Here is a 14,699-nt window from a genome sequence, read left to right as displayed (position 1 = left end):
GGCGGGAATTTTTTTTGCTAATGATGACCATGACTCCTCCATTGCTTTTCATTTTTTTAATTCACTACTTGCATTCTTCCAATAGTCACTGTATTAAAAGAATGCAAAATGTGCTGATAATGAATTCTTTACAATACAGTTACACCATGTATAAAACTGTGTGGATCAATTGGAAGACAGTGGATAAGTATTTATTATTATTGTTCAGAGAAGTTAATGCTGTTTTTCTTGTTTGATTTAATTATTTCAAGGGAAAGCGAACTTTAGGTCTACTTGTGGAGAACTGTGGACGTGTGAATTATGGGAAGACACTGGATGAACAGCGCAAAGGTACCGAAGTGTTTTACGACCTGTCGATGTCCTCGTCAGCAAACCTCTGCTTTCCTTCACGTCTTTGAAGGAAACTAACGAACCGCCTGTAACTATTCAGAAAGAAACTGAAAGATGATCTGTTTTACCTTTCAGGCCTTGTTGGAGATATCCAGTTAAATGCAAACATCCTTCGAGACTTCATGATTCACAGTTTGGATATGAAGCCAGACTTTGTAAGCAGGTTTGTGCCTTTCAATTATCCTTGTGTTTGTGTTTCTCCGTCATTACACCTGCCTGCCTCTGATTCACTCTCGCTGATTACCTCCCTGCCTAATACGATTACAGAGTGAGTGTGATGGCAACATTCAGAAGACAAAACACTTCCTCTTAATCCAGAGTCTCATAGAAAACTTTGTAGAAAAGAAGCAGCACAGGAGCTTCTCAACCTCTGTGTCCTATTTTTTTATTTAGCCCTTTTTTCATGCAATGTTGCCTCTCAACATGTCTGACAAGAACCAGATACAAATAAAAACAAGTAAAGATTACATAAAAGTAGTAAAATAAGGGGGAAAACAGATTCTTAAAAGTGTTGCCAGACTGCAGGAGACATTGGAGTTTAAAGTAGGTGAGAAAACCCTTGACTGTGGCTTTTTGGGGTGTCCGGGCCCATGGAGGATCGTATAGAGGAGCTGCTGCATCTGTAGGGAAGCCCAGGTGTGTTTCACGGTTTCCTTGAAGCTCTCACAGCCACCAAGGGACTTTATGAAAAATCTATGTACAATTGTTGTGTGTGGTAAGTGTACTGTGAAGTATTTGTATGGATAATGTAAGTTGATCGCATTTATACCATAGGGGTGATGGTGTCGTACGCTGCCCTTACATCTCACTCTGCCAGGACTGGCTTCTTACTGACCGCCCGCAAATGCTGCCCGAACGGGTGTGCAAGTGATACGCAAGTGCCCGTAGGATGTCCACACAAACTTCACTCTGATGGTCCATCATTTCCCCATTTTTTTGGCAGTCAGGCTGCAAGCACAGAGTGGGCAACGAGTGCGCACTTGTTACTTAAACAGCACCAACGGGCCCCTTCCCTCAGTGTGCAGGATTTGGGTGGGTTGAAAAAAGTTTAAAACCCATAAGACACGCCGACATCTCCCCTCCTTCACCCTTACTTACCTTCACGTGTTGGATAAGTGCTTACTATGACCTGTCGCCTACAGCATGCCTGTAGAAAACAATGTGCCTCACTCTGCAGGCTCACTGAGAGGTCTGGGACTTATCTATTTCTACCTGAATGCCAGGTGCAGGTTTGCCCATTTTTTCACCAGAAGACGACCTTTAACCACCCGATGAAGGCATAAATGAGTACATAAACGGACAAAATAAGATTTGTCATTGAAAATATAGCTTAGAAAATTTGAATCTGCAAAGTTTGGGACCTTTTTGCCTCACCTTGTAAAAGGATGTGTCGTTCCAAATTGCTTGAATTAAAACTTTAAAGTCATTGTGAGTTTGGATGTTTGTCACCTGCACGACTGCTCAAACATCGCATGGGAAATCAAAACTGTCAAGCTTCCGTCTTCTAAATAGAGACGGATTCAAATGTGGGAAATAAGATGCACGCCATCTGTTTGCTAAGGCATTGCTGAGCACAGATGGAGATGGTTAGTGTGTCAGTCATCACATAATGGTTATTTTATCCAGCGGTTTCTATACATATAATGCGCTCAAGACAAGCACCTCTGGGTCAATAGAGTTCAGCGTACTCTAAAGAGCTTTCAGAGCAGAGGGGTTTTGTGTTGCAATATTAAACTGCTCTTTCCTGCAAACGTTTTGATATTTTAATGTGTTTTGTGGAAGCGGTTTCCATTCAATTAAAAAAATAAAAGGGGTGATCTTCATTCAAATCTTTTCTGTTTTTCGTTTGATTATTATAATTTTTTTAAATACACAACTAAGAACTCCAAACAGGCGGGGCTCTAACCTCATCTGCTCATAAAAAGATGAGCTGCAATTAAAAGTTGAAAAGCCACAATGCGTCAGTGTCAGACATGATCCGTTTAGTTGATGTGTTGATGTGTACTTTTTTTATCCACAAACATTCCAGTGAAAATATGGGATGTCGTTCTATTGACCAGTATAAACTGATTATTTACCGTAAATTCCGGACTACAAAGCGCACCCGATTACTAGCCGCACCCACCTATTTTCACGTGTTTAACTAATTTTATACATACACAAGCCGCGTCAGAGTACAAGCCGCATGTATTAGGCAACATTGTCATACTGACGGATCACGTCCTGACTCACAGAGCAGGTGTGATTCATTAGCACACAGTGGGTGGAGTCAGTTTTGCCTCAGGCTCATGTATTTGAGTATATCTGCATCTGCCAAACAGTATGCACCTCTATTCTGTTCACAAGTTCCTCAGTTATGTTTTTTTTTTTTTTTTTTTAACTTTTGACAATCTAGGTATCATACATAAAATTACAAACAGTAACCATATAATCAACATTACATCCCTCAGTTATGATGAGGAAATTTACATCCGCGATTCCCCATTTCCCATGAGTCTTAGGGGCTCCCTAGATTCGCATCTAGGGAAACTCCGGCTGGAACCCGTTTTTTGCATACAGAATGCATGCAGACAAAAATAAACAGTTCAGGTCAATATTTAATACTTCCCCAACATTTTGGTCTGTCATATTTTTGGATAAAGAAAGTAGGAAGAACAAAACAGATGGACATACTCAGACAAAACAAAACTGGATCATGTCTAAAAGTTGTGGCTTTTCCACTTTTAGTTGCAGCTCATCTGATAGTTTTGATGAGCAGTTTAGAGCCCAGCCTGTTTGGAGTTCTTGGCTTTTGTAGTTCTTGAAAATATATTTATCTTTTTCAATTGAAAGCAATACACTTCCATAGTCACATCAAACTGGGATTCACAATGAAAATGTTTCTGGATTGCTTTGTTTAGTGTAAATAAAATTTCAATAAATGCAATAAAATATCTTCTATATACATTGACGTTTAGCCGAGTATCTCCAAATTTACCAGAAGGGTATTCCAGGAAGCATGTTTAAACTACCCTGACTTTAAGCCTGAACTCTGGCTGAAATCTGCCTGAACTCGCTTACTCTGGGTATGTCGGTTCCAAAAGACCGGATATGAGTTGGCGTAATTACGCTCGACTTGGTAACCCTGGGTTAATGCACGTGCATGTCAAGTACATAAAGACATTCTCAATGGATCACCGATTTCTGGAGTCACCATGGAAATGCGTGGAGAAAAAAAGAAAGCGTTATACTTCGGTGAGACGGAGTCTGAGATTTTAATGACGGCGTGTGAAGATTATACATCCATCAAAAAAGTAACACGGCTGCATCATCAGCAAAAGAAAGAGTTTCTGCTTGGAGAAAAAGAACGGACAACACCTCCGAAGGTGGTAGAGAAAGAAAGGGCAAAGATCCTGTGGGACATCCAGATCCAGACTGATAGGATGGTAATGGCGAACCAACCAGACATTGTAGTGGTGGATAAAGAACAGAGGAAAGCCGTTGTGGTGGATGTGGCAGTGCCAAGCGATGGACACATCAGGAAGAAGGAACATGAGAAACTAGAGAAATACCAGGGACTCAGAGAAGAACTGGAGAAAGCCTGGAACGTGAAGGTGACAGTGGTGCCTGTGGTAATTGGAGCACTCGGGGCAGTAACCCCCAAGCTGGAGGAGAGGCTACAACAGATACCTGGAAAGACCTCAGACCTCTCAGTCCAGAAAAGCGCAGTGCTAGGAACAGCTAAGATACTGCAGGACCCTTAAGCTCCCAGGCCTCTGGTAGAGGACCCAAGCTTGGAGGAGAAACCACCCGCGGAGGGTGAGAGGGGTGTTTATATATATATATATATATGCATCTTATAAAACTTAAATGAATTACTTCAGTTGGTAACAAGTAATTGAGGTGAATGTATTCAACCTAATTTCTTACGTCTATCCAACTCAATAATTGTTTATACAAGTCAAATTTACATATTTATATAACTAAATGTCATATTACTCCAATTCAATTAATCTTTTTTCCATCTTAATTTATTGTACTTCTTGAACTCTAATATGACTAAGTTAGAGGCTGCAGATTTTCTCCTTTTTATAAAATTAAAATAAATGATGCAGTGTGGATTTACAATATTATTATTATTATGTTTTTTTTAACTTGTCCTGTCCTGTACAATATTTACCATGCATATAATTATCATGACTGTCTGTAACTTCAGTTGTAATACCATACTAATACACCAGTGGGGCTAAATAATGTCACCATCCTCTAGGGATGGGTTACGAGCAACATTCTTCAAGACCGCAGTATCGTTAAGGTCTGACCTCAACGGTTCTGCTATCCGTACTGGAGAAGTCAAAATTTTTTTGTGTCCCACAAATATAAACATTATCTTCCATATTTAACTCACCAAATCAGTCATTTTCCGTTAATTAATGATGATATTAATTGGTCTATTCTCACTGAAGAGGAGAGGTCTGTCAGCTGCAGAGGATATGAACAGGTGAACAGGTAGAGAGGAAAAGCAGGTAGAGAGGCGGGGGAGGGGCTTTGGCTTCAAACTGTCAGATGGAAACATGGGCGTCAGATTCAGACACAGCTTTCACTGCGGGAGTTGAAGCAGATACTTTCTCTGGGATGATCTTATGAACTCAATCATTTATTTAATTTGTTTTATTTTTACATCATGACAGCAATATGTCAAAACGTTGCTGTTTATTTTTCTTTTTTCCCGTCTTTCTTATTTTTTCATGTATTTTACTTTTCAAGTTGGAAACATGTATAAAGTAAAATGTAAGCAGTATTAATAAGAGTAGTAGTACCGTTAAAACCTTAACCATACCCATCCCTACCATCCTCTCCCTCCCTCTCACTCATGGTGGAGAAAGAATTAGGCATAGTAGGACAAAATAACTCAGCAAAACACAGTAAAACAGCTAAACGACTAAACACATTTGGTCAAAAAGCCACACTTAAACCCAAATCCTTCCAGACAAAGGGAATGGTATCCCACAATTCCTTGCGGTGTCGAACGGCAGCACCAAAGTTACACCTACTTGATTGAATTAATCTAAATGAAAGCACAATAACTGTCTGACAACAACGTGTTATTTTTAAGCTGACTTAACTAAAAAAATGATTAATATTAACTAAAGCAAATAATTAAGTTAGATCAAAGTAAAAAGTTTATTTTTCCAACATCCATACGTGGTCTTATCACCCTCTCATGGTGGAAAAAGTATTATCTGAGCTTCTTCATCCACTAAATCTCATGTGTCAAACTCAAGGCCCGGGGGCCAAATGTGGCCCTCCATGTCATTTTATGTGGCCCCCGAGAGCATAAAAGTTTTTTAGTTCTTAAAATAAAAAATAAAAATTGGTGTGTATTTATTCATATCTAGAGGGAATCTGACTTGAAACATCAGATTGGGCAACTATACATTAGGATTTAAAGACTGTCCATGTACCGTAAATTCCGGACTACAAAGCGCACCCGATTACAAGCCGCACCCACCCATTTTCACGTGTTTGACTGCTTTTATACATACACAAGCCGCGTCAGAGTACAAGCCGCACATGTGTTAGGCGGTATTGTCATCCTGACGGATCAAGGCCAGCGTCCCAGAACGAGTGCAATTTCTTAGTACATTGTGGGTGTAGCCAACTTAGCCTCTGGCTCATGTATTTGAGTGTATCGACATCTGTCAAACAGCATGGACCTATATTCTGTTCACAAGTTCCTCAGTTATGGTGTTTTTATTTCATTTTTTTTTTACTTATTGACAATCTAGGTATCATACATAAAATTACAAACAGTAACCATATAATCAACATTACATCCCTCAGTTATAATGAGGAAATTTACATCCGCGATTCCACATTTCCCATGAGTCTTAGGGGCTAAAGGCGGGGCCAATGCCCGGCTCGCCATTCTGTTGTACGTGTTTAAGAATGAGCAAGTAGCAGCAGTGCATGGAGGGGTGAACGGGAAAAGCTCTCCTTCCGCTTGTGTCGCGGCAGCGTTATGGGAGTAACAGGACTGGTTAGAAAACACAACGGTAAAATACAGCAGCGGCGACTGAAAAGCGCGCGCCTCAGCGCGATACGCGCGCCTCAGTGCGGCGCGTGCGTCAGAATTCAGAAGCCTCTGCACTCCGCGGACGCCTCTGCGCTCCGCTCCCGCCCCGCGCGCTCCTTGTCTCCCCTTCCTATCTACTCCGACACCTCTGGCCAGGGCGGCTTCAAGGAGGAGCACTTCGTCCCCGTTGCGCCGGTGGATGGAGCAAATCGTTTCTGTGCAGAGCAATCGGACTTAATACTGTACGTTTTGTGGATGAGGGGCGGATGCGTTGTTACGTGTGGGAGCCTTCAGACTGCCATCGGCCCCGCAGCTCAATCAGCAGGAGAAGATGTCTCCAACTCACACGGAGGCTGTGAGTTTTTCAAAGCAAAATTCCGCTTTTACGGTTTCCTTAGAAACCGTAAATGGAGTGTAAATTCACTCCATGCGCTATTCTCTCCGTCACGCAGCAAACCGGCTTTTCCAAACCCGTTGGTGACGGTGGACTTTTTTACGCTGCTTTTAACGATTGCTTTTAACTTGAAAGCTTCATCATATTGTAGCGGCGATCACGTGCACGTTGGGTCTAATGGCTCCAAAGGATTCTGGGATGCGGCCGGGCATGCGTGTTTCATTTTGTTGAACCATGACTGAAGTGTCTAAGACCTGAAGTCAACTCCATGCTGTTTGGCTGCTAAGAGGTGTGTTGAATATAAATGCGTTGTGCTTGGTGTTAGATAAAGAATACAAACTATTCACTGAGTTCGAAAGTATGTACATGGCGGCCGCTAATTAAATCCATAAATTAGCCGCGTCACTGAATAAGCCGCAAGGCTGTAAGCGCAGGAAAAAAGTAGCGGCTTGTAGTCCGGAAATTACGGTAATCTAACCTGACAGAATCAAATTTAAAAGGATTTATGATAGAGTAACAAGCAAACAAATGTTTTAGTTAAATTTATTTTTCATTACATTTAGTTACATGTTTAAGTTATATCCGGCCCTTTGAGGAAAGCTATACTGATGTGGCCCTCAGTGAAAATGAGTTTGACACCCCTGCACTAAATCATCTTCAAATGGACACGCCATGCTGCTTCACCTCTCTGAAAACAAACTAACCTTCAACTAAACCTGCTCCAGACCTGGTTATGTTCAGAGCATGAGTAACTTGACCTACCCTGAAACATACCTCCATTTCTGGAACCGAAAGCTGAGGTTATCAACTTCCTTAGCCTCAAACTTACCGTGGGAGCTAGCATAACCTGCTTCCTGGAATACCCCCCAGCTGTTATCAGACAAACTTGCTCTTTTTGTTTGCCTTATTTAAAAAAGCCCTTTCTGTCTGAAGTTTATACCTTAAGGAATTAAAGTCTTTGAGGTCCTCATGTTCATTTAGTATTTGTGTAAATCATAGTGGTAGGTTTAGGTCATCTGGAGTTGGTTTTTAAAGTTAAAGACGTTTCACCTCTTATCCAAAAGGCTTTGTCGATTCTGAAATAGCTGGTAAAAGAGCTGGTTTAAATGTTCTCATGGGGGAGGAGTCAGACCTGAAACTGGATAGTGTTGTCTACTTAGACTACATGGTTTCAGGTCGTTAGGAGTCCCTTGTCCTCAGCTGGGGGGACAGTGGCTACACTCCCCAACCTGGTCATCTCTTTCGGCTGTTAATGACTTAGGTTTGTTTGGGTTTCACAAACCAGCGATTTCAGAATTGACAAAGCCTTTTGAATAAGAGGTGAAACGTCTTCAACTTTAAAAACCAAGTCCAGATGACAGCCTTTAAACCTACTACTATGATGGAGTCTACCTGGATGAATGAGAGTCTTCATAGACATATTAGTGTAAATGTTACCAGTAAAGCAGTAAAAAGGGTTTTATTATTGGTGAAACTTGTGTTTTTATTTTTATTTTCTTACAGGCTACAAAGCTCAGCTCAGTGGAAGTCTATGCGAGAGAAACCCTCCTTCCCTGCCTTTTTTCAAACCAAACTCTATCTGAGCAGCTCTCCTAAAGACACCTTCCTCAAACTCCCTGTAAGTAGCAGCGCATGTTCATCGGCTCTTCTACTTAGACCTCTGAAGCAGCCTGTCGTCTCTTCAGAGCTTTAGCCAAGGTTGGAACGAGAAGAAGAATGTCTCATCAAAACTCAAAAATCTATTTCATATAAACATCACAAATCCACTTCAATCTCATTACTTTTCCCAGAGTCAATAGCTTCATGAAGTGCTGACTTGCTTATGATTTATTGCATTTCTTTGCGTAATTCTAATGCTTTGCCCTGTTGGTTGGGTCAGAGGACTTCTTGCACGCTTCTATTTATAAAGATGCTCCGATGTTTTCCTGCCCTCCTGCATAATGCAGTTATTGATTAAATGAGACAAGTGCTTGTAGAACAGCAATTTCCCTGGTGTTGCAGCTCTCGCCAACGTTTTTCTAACTGCAGCACCACTTTTTCCTCTGATTTAGAGAAAACCTTTAATCATCGGCGAGCCAGAGTTTATGAAACATCAGATATATAAAAAAAAGAATAGGTGAAAGGAGGGTTTGTTTCTGCTTCCGTTTCCCTCAGCTTTGTGAGCAGTGTCTGGTTGTGTTTGCAGGGCTGGAGCAAAGGTGTGGTTTTTGTCAACGGGAAGAATTTAGGACGCTACTGGTCTGTTGGCCCGCAGCAAACGCTCTACGTCCCAGGTGCCTGGCTCAACAGATGGGACAATGAGGTACTGCATTTGACCTTCAATTATTTGTTACTAAGTAAATTATTCCATTTGGTCTTATTCCTGGAAAATGGAGGTCCAATTCTACACAATCTTGATTATAAACACAGAGCACAATAGGTAATTATCTTAGGGAGCTTGATTGTCAGGACACTAGTTCCTTTCAAATGGAATATATGGATTAATGATCCTCTACAGCTGTGGTCCCAACCCCCCAGGCTATGGACCGGTACCAGGCCGTAAGGAAAAAAAAAATAATTATATCCATTTTCTTTATAATCAAGGACTTAGTTAGTAAAATTACGAGATTTACAGTCGTAGATTTACAAGAAAAAAACTCAGTAATTAATAATTGATGATTTTCACGTGAGTGATGAACTTGACATGTCACAAATGAGTCAGTTGTGGTTTGGAGAATCCAGTAGTTTTCCAAAATAAAACTTCCTTTAGAATCCTATTTTTACGACGGAGTTTTAGGGCCAGATCACAAACATTTTTTTTAAATTACAACTTTAAAGTCGTAAATTTACAAAAGGAAAAAAGTCATAACTGATAAATTATGAGAATTAAGTTGAAAATTTGCCACTTAAGATCTCACAAATTTACGAGAAAAAAACTCGTCAATCTACAACTTTAAATCTTGTAAAGTTCACGCCATGTACCATTTCATCCTCGTACTGACGAGTCCGTGAAAATATTGTCTGACGATAAACCGGTACAGGCCCTGAAAAACGTTGGAGAGCTTTTAGTTTTGGAGAAAATTAATGGTACACAAGAATTTTATGCTACGTGGAATCTATTCTTAAATTCTATGGAGAAACTGGATGTGACTAAAGTTGGAATATTGTATGACTGACCCTGTTCTGTAAGCTGTAAGCACGTTGGACATTTGGAATTGGTAGATGTATTTTCTTTTGAAAATGTAGGGTTTATAATGCAGTTTGAGAGGGGAGGAGGTCATGTTCTCTGTACTTTAAGTTTGCATCTTTGTACCGTTTTTAAATGAAAAGAACTAATTAAGGGAAAAAAGAAATGTTGGTCTGATTGATTGGCTGACTAACACTTAAACGGACACATTTCTGATCAACCACCCACTTCAGCTGACCTTGACTAAGCTGCACTTTGTGCTTCCTCACAGATCATCGTGTTCGAAGAGCTGGAAACCGATGGAAAAGTCCAGTTCAGCAGCAGCCCTGACTATGGCATGACGGTTGATGTCCAATGACAGGAGGAACAGGAAGACATCACCCAGAAGGAGAAAAGCCCTGGAGGCTGTTGAGAACTGTGTTTACACTGGATCAGGTTCTCCGCCCGGGTCTGCAGAACCCACAAGAGATGTGGCTCTTTTTTTTTCTTTTTTCCACTGTGATTCAATATTTGACCTTTTAAATAAACACATTTTTATAAAGCTCATTGCGAATGTTTCTTGCCGTGTAAATAAATTTAATTTAATTGAAATGTAATTTTTTTTTTCTACTAATTATGTAAAAAGTTGAAGCTGTGAGAAAATGTTTAAATAAATTTTGATTTGACCCCGGTGTGTAACCTTTTTGTGCTTTTTTTTTATCACTGCCAGCCATCTCCTAATGACACAATGTGAGTTAATATGCAAAAAATAAAACAATTTCCACAATTAAGTGGAAATAATATATATATATGAAATTTCTATAAATTAAAAGTTACCAAAAAGTTAAATTTTTTTTATAACATTTAGTAATGTGTTGCAGAAAGATGTACAATTATCTTTATAGTATTGGTGCAATAAAATATCTTCTATAAAGTAACTCAAGTGTTTTAATTAAAAAAAACAGCAGGTGCTCGACACTGTTTGACATTTTTATGTAATTCTACGAGGGTCTTAATCTTTCAGAACAGGATTTTTCTTTGATTTTATGGATATTACAGAGAAGCGCCCCGGTGGTGGTGGTGGTGGGGGGGGGGGGGGCGGAGCCTCACGCTGTGATCAGTATGAAGTCGTTTATTTTGGTAAAAGTCAGGAAGGCCTCACATCGGCATTAGACCTTTTCGTGCTCTGAAAGAGCTGCTGTGTGAACGGCTTCCTGCTGCAGCAACACTGAGGGGGACGAGGACGAATATTTATTTAACCCTTGTGCTATCTTAGATGACTCCACCCTTCCTACCATGACAAAGGTGGATAAAGGTGGAAAGATTTCATGTAATCCATGGACACCAGTGAAGATCACAAATCATTGAAGAAAAAAGGTTCAGCGAACTGTCTAGTGGGTCTAGATGACCCAACTCCCAATGTTAAAGTGCCTAGGATAGCACAAGGGTTACGAAGATTTCAGACAGAATACAGTCGTAAACCTGGCGGCTCCAAATCTCCCAATGATTATCATTCCATAAAGCAAGAAAGAAACACTCCACGACACATGAGATTCTTCTAGCTTTATTTATTTCAATTCAACTAACACTTTTTCTCTCAGACAGGATTTCTGTGGCAAATCGACATCCTTAAGAGTCACATGCATAAAATGTAAGTCGCGCGAGGCTGGAAGATGATGGTGGAGATGAAGAAAAAGGAGGAGCTGATGGTGTTTGTGTGTGTGTAAAATGTTGTGTGCCCCCTTATGAACAAACATGATCCGCTGAGGCTGGTGTTTTGCTGCAGGAAGGTCATCTTGAGTAGATTCCTTTGGGAAATATTGCTGTTTAATTCAGAGAAGAACAAAACAAACCGATTTTTCTTTTTTTTTTTCTTTTTTTTTACTGTAAAGTTGTAACAACATCACATTCAGGGTGGAACTGTGAACACCTCTGCCGCTTCAGGACCCTTCACACAGAGGAATATCACAGAATCTGGTTAGACCGGCCCGACCGCATGCTGATCTGCACACCACAGGACAGGAGTCCGCCTGCACCTCCACAAAAGCAACATTTAGAAGAAGACAGCCGCAGATTCGCTTCACTTGGAAAGTACAAAACGACATGAAAATAATTTGCTTTTTTTTCATAGATTCTCGCACAAGCTGGCATTTTTCCATGAAAGACTGCACGTCTCGTTTCATTGCAGTGGTAGATGGATTATTTGATTAAGGAAAGCCAGTGGAGTGTGGCAAACAGCCGCTCTGAAGTCGGTGGAAGGATGTGATAAACCATGTGTGTGAGCATGCTGTTGATTTGGAAAAAAAAGCAGCTGGAAAGAAACAGCCGCTGTAATGAAATTGCACACCCAAACTTCAAATAAATACATATATGCTTCTATAAATAAATATATTAAATCTGATTTGGAATAAATAATGGGAGGATAACTGGTGGTGGAAATGGCTGATCCTGTTAGTATCATGCAGTCAGTGAGGGAGATTGATCTAAATCAAGTCAAAAATGTGGCCTAAAAGGACTTTTTTTTTAAATAGTGCAGCAGTTTAGATCAGGTTTCTTGGCATGGGGGTGGAGTGGTCGCACAGAGGAGGCCTGGCATCTGCCAGTGCTGCTGGACAGCGTTAGCTAAAGTGTGTGCCAGTATGTGATGATTTGTGAAGCAGAGTAGCTGCTCTATCTTATCACGCCATAATGTATAAAATAGCTTCACGTTCTCAACCGCACTGGCGCAACACCCGTGTGTGCACCAGAGAAGGATCTCCAAGATATGACCATCTAGTATGAGGCATATCTCCTAAAGCAACGTTGAAAAAATAAGCTTTATTTTCATTGTGCTTGTCAATTCCCCTTTAAGTTTCACCTGACTTAATGTGTGGGAAAAAAATCACATTATTTGGGCCATGCATCCAAAATAATACTTCTCAAAGATGGTTTTTTCTCTCGTTTATGTGACTTCCAGTTGCTACGTTTCTGTCTTTTCTTCTTTAAATACACGCATCTGGCCTTAAACTCAGTGCAGACTGTAGTTTGAATGTGCATAGGCAAGGAGATGCTTTCACTTACCAAAACTCCCCTTTTCCCCCTCATTTAGCCTGAACAACAGCTCCATGTAAGCATTTGTTATTTGTTTTATTTGTCTCAAACTTGACTTAAAATGAAATCCCCACTCATTCTCTTATTGAACCTGGTCTGGATGTGCCTTTAACTTTGTCAAGAAGGAAAAAAAAAAGACGATTCTGTTTGACTTTCATCTATAAAAACAGCAATTAGAGTATTTCTGTTTCTCCATTTCTCTGTGAACATTTGTGTAGCACTAAGTGACTTTCACCATTTTGATCTTTAAATGTTTCTTGTTCACCCCCCCCCCCCCCCAAAGCTCCAAGGTGGCATTTTGTCCTAGAGCTTTCTGTAAATGCGTCCATCCACTGAATGACACTATAAAATGGGAAATGACAACACAACAGTAAATGGTGTTAAGAGTGCTGAACTAGCAGATCAAATGTTTGTAAGATGCCTAAACCAGTTTAATTAAAGCACACAATTCTAGTTATCAAAAGAACATTCCTTCATTTGCTGTTTGTGTTATTCCGATGGAAAAATCCACATGGGAAGTCCTTGTTTTCCTTCAAGGCTGATGATGCAGTCCTTCAATTCCAAGTGGAGCTTCTCTTGTGTGCCATCTGCAAACCCAGGCCTGCTTGTGTTTCATTTGCAGGTTTTGTTTTTTCATTTGAGGTCAAGGATTTTTTGTTTTTTTTTAGCTTGAATGTGTTGTATGCTTTTCCTATTGTGCTGTCTTTTTTCTCCTCTGTCATTTGTCGCTCAGTGGACTCTGTGAGGAAATCTGTCTTCTCTTCTCCTGAAGACTCGAACAAAGACGGCTGCCTCTTACAAAGCTGTGCTTTCATAAGATATAGATGTATATTTGTCCGCTTTTTTTTTTTGTTTGTTTTTGTTTTTTAACGTGTCAGTGTCATTCTAGAGGAAAAATTGCTATTCAACATTCCCAATTTTCCTGATGGTTGGGATAAAGCACTGGTTGCACCTCTGTGAAGCTCAACAGATTTCTCCCTTAGTGGATCCGAGGCCAGCCGCCTGCAACAAAAGGATTACAAAGGGCTGAGAAGGAGCACTGCAGCTTCATGTAACATCATCCAAGTCGTTTCTATCCATGGGGACATGTCATAAGGACAGGATAGACCTTTATTTGTCATTGTCACAAGTACAATGAAATTAAAAGTGCCCTCTGGTCAGTGCAACATTTGTACCTTTAAAAAAACAACAACTTACACCTAAAAATGATAAATAATACATAAAACGTGGCACACGTGTCCAAACTGGTCTGTACTGTATATTAAGAAAATTACGCTCAAAACTGCATTTATGAGTACCTTATTATGTCGCTTTGCAGCATTAGTTGGAGACGCCAAAAAGAAAAGCGTGTAAGTCGGAGAAATTTATCTAACAAGACATGGAAACGGCTTTAACACAATGGATTCAAATTCAAAACACAACAGATAATAATAGTAGACAGAATGTTTGCACGCTTCACTACTGCAACACATTGATGCTTATTTAGCTTTAGGAAACTAAGAAGGAATTAAGTTATGGTCTAGTGTATTAGTGTAACACAATAGGCAAATATTCAGGTACCCATAGCATAAAGAACACGCTGACAAGTCGGCCAAACGCTTTCCCTCATTGAGCCCTTTGGCCGT

The 14,699-nt window shown here is 40.3% G+C and overlaps 2 protein-coding genes across 8 annotated transcripts in view; one reads left to right on the top strand and one right to left on the bottom strand.

Annotated features, from left to right (window-relative positions):
• Nucleotides 1-10,922, top strand: part of glb1l2 (galactosidase beta 1 like 2) — a 44,222-nt gene extending 33,300 nt beyond the window's left edge. Inside the window, exons 15-19 of one of the 2 annotated variants that reach the window (XM_004075932.4) lie at nt 252-330; nt 466-553; nt 8,343-8,457; nt 9,025-9,141; nt 10,277-10,922. In XM_004075932.4, the coding sequence (XP_004075980.1) occupies nt 252-330; nt 466-553; nt 8,343-8,457; nt 9,025-9,141; nt 10,277-10,363 (486 nt within the window). In that variant the 3' untranslated portion in view covers nt 10,364-10,922. The remainder of the gene's footprint in view (nt 1-251; nt 331-465; nt 554-8,342; nt 8,458-9,024; nt 9,142-10,276) is intronic. The other variant, XM_011482948.3, reaches the window with a different exon arrangement.
• Nucleotides 10,923-11,532: 610 nt separating this feature from the next.
• b3gat1 (beta-1,3-glucuronyltransferase 1) overlaps nt 11,533-14,699 on the bottom strand; it is a 123,529-nt gene continuing 120,362 nt past the window's right edge. For all 6 annotated transcript variants that reach the window (XM_023961212.1, XM_023961211.1, XM_023961213.1 and 3 more), the window contains one exon: nt 11,533-14,076. The gene's annotated coding sequence lies outside the window, so the exon portion shown is untranslated. The remainder of the gene's footprint in view (nt 14,077-14,699) is intronic.

This window comes from Oryzias latipes, chromosome 13 (assembly GCF_002234675.1).
Source record: "Oryzias latipes chromosome 13, ASM223467v1".
Lineage (NCBI taxonomy): Eukaryota > Metazoa > Chordata > Actinopteri > Beloniformes > Adrianichthyidae > Oryzias > Oryzias latipes.
The sequence above is the reverse complement of the archived record's forward strand: the minus strand, read 5'-3'. Positions and strand labels throughout refer to the sequence as shown.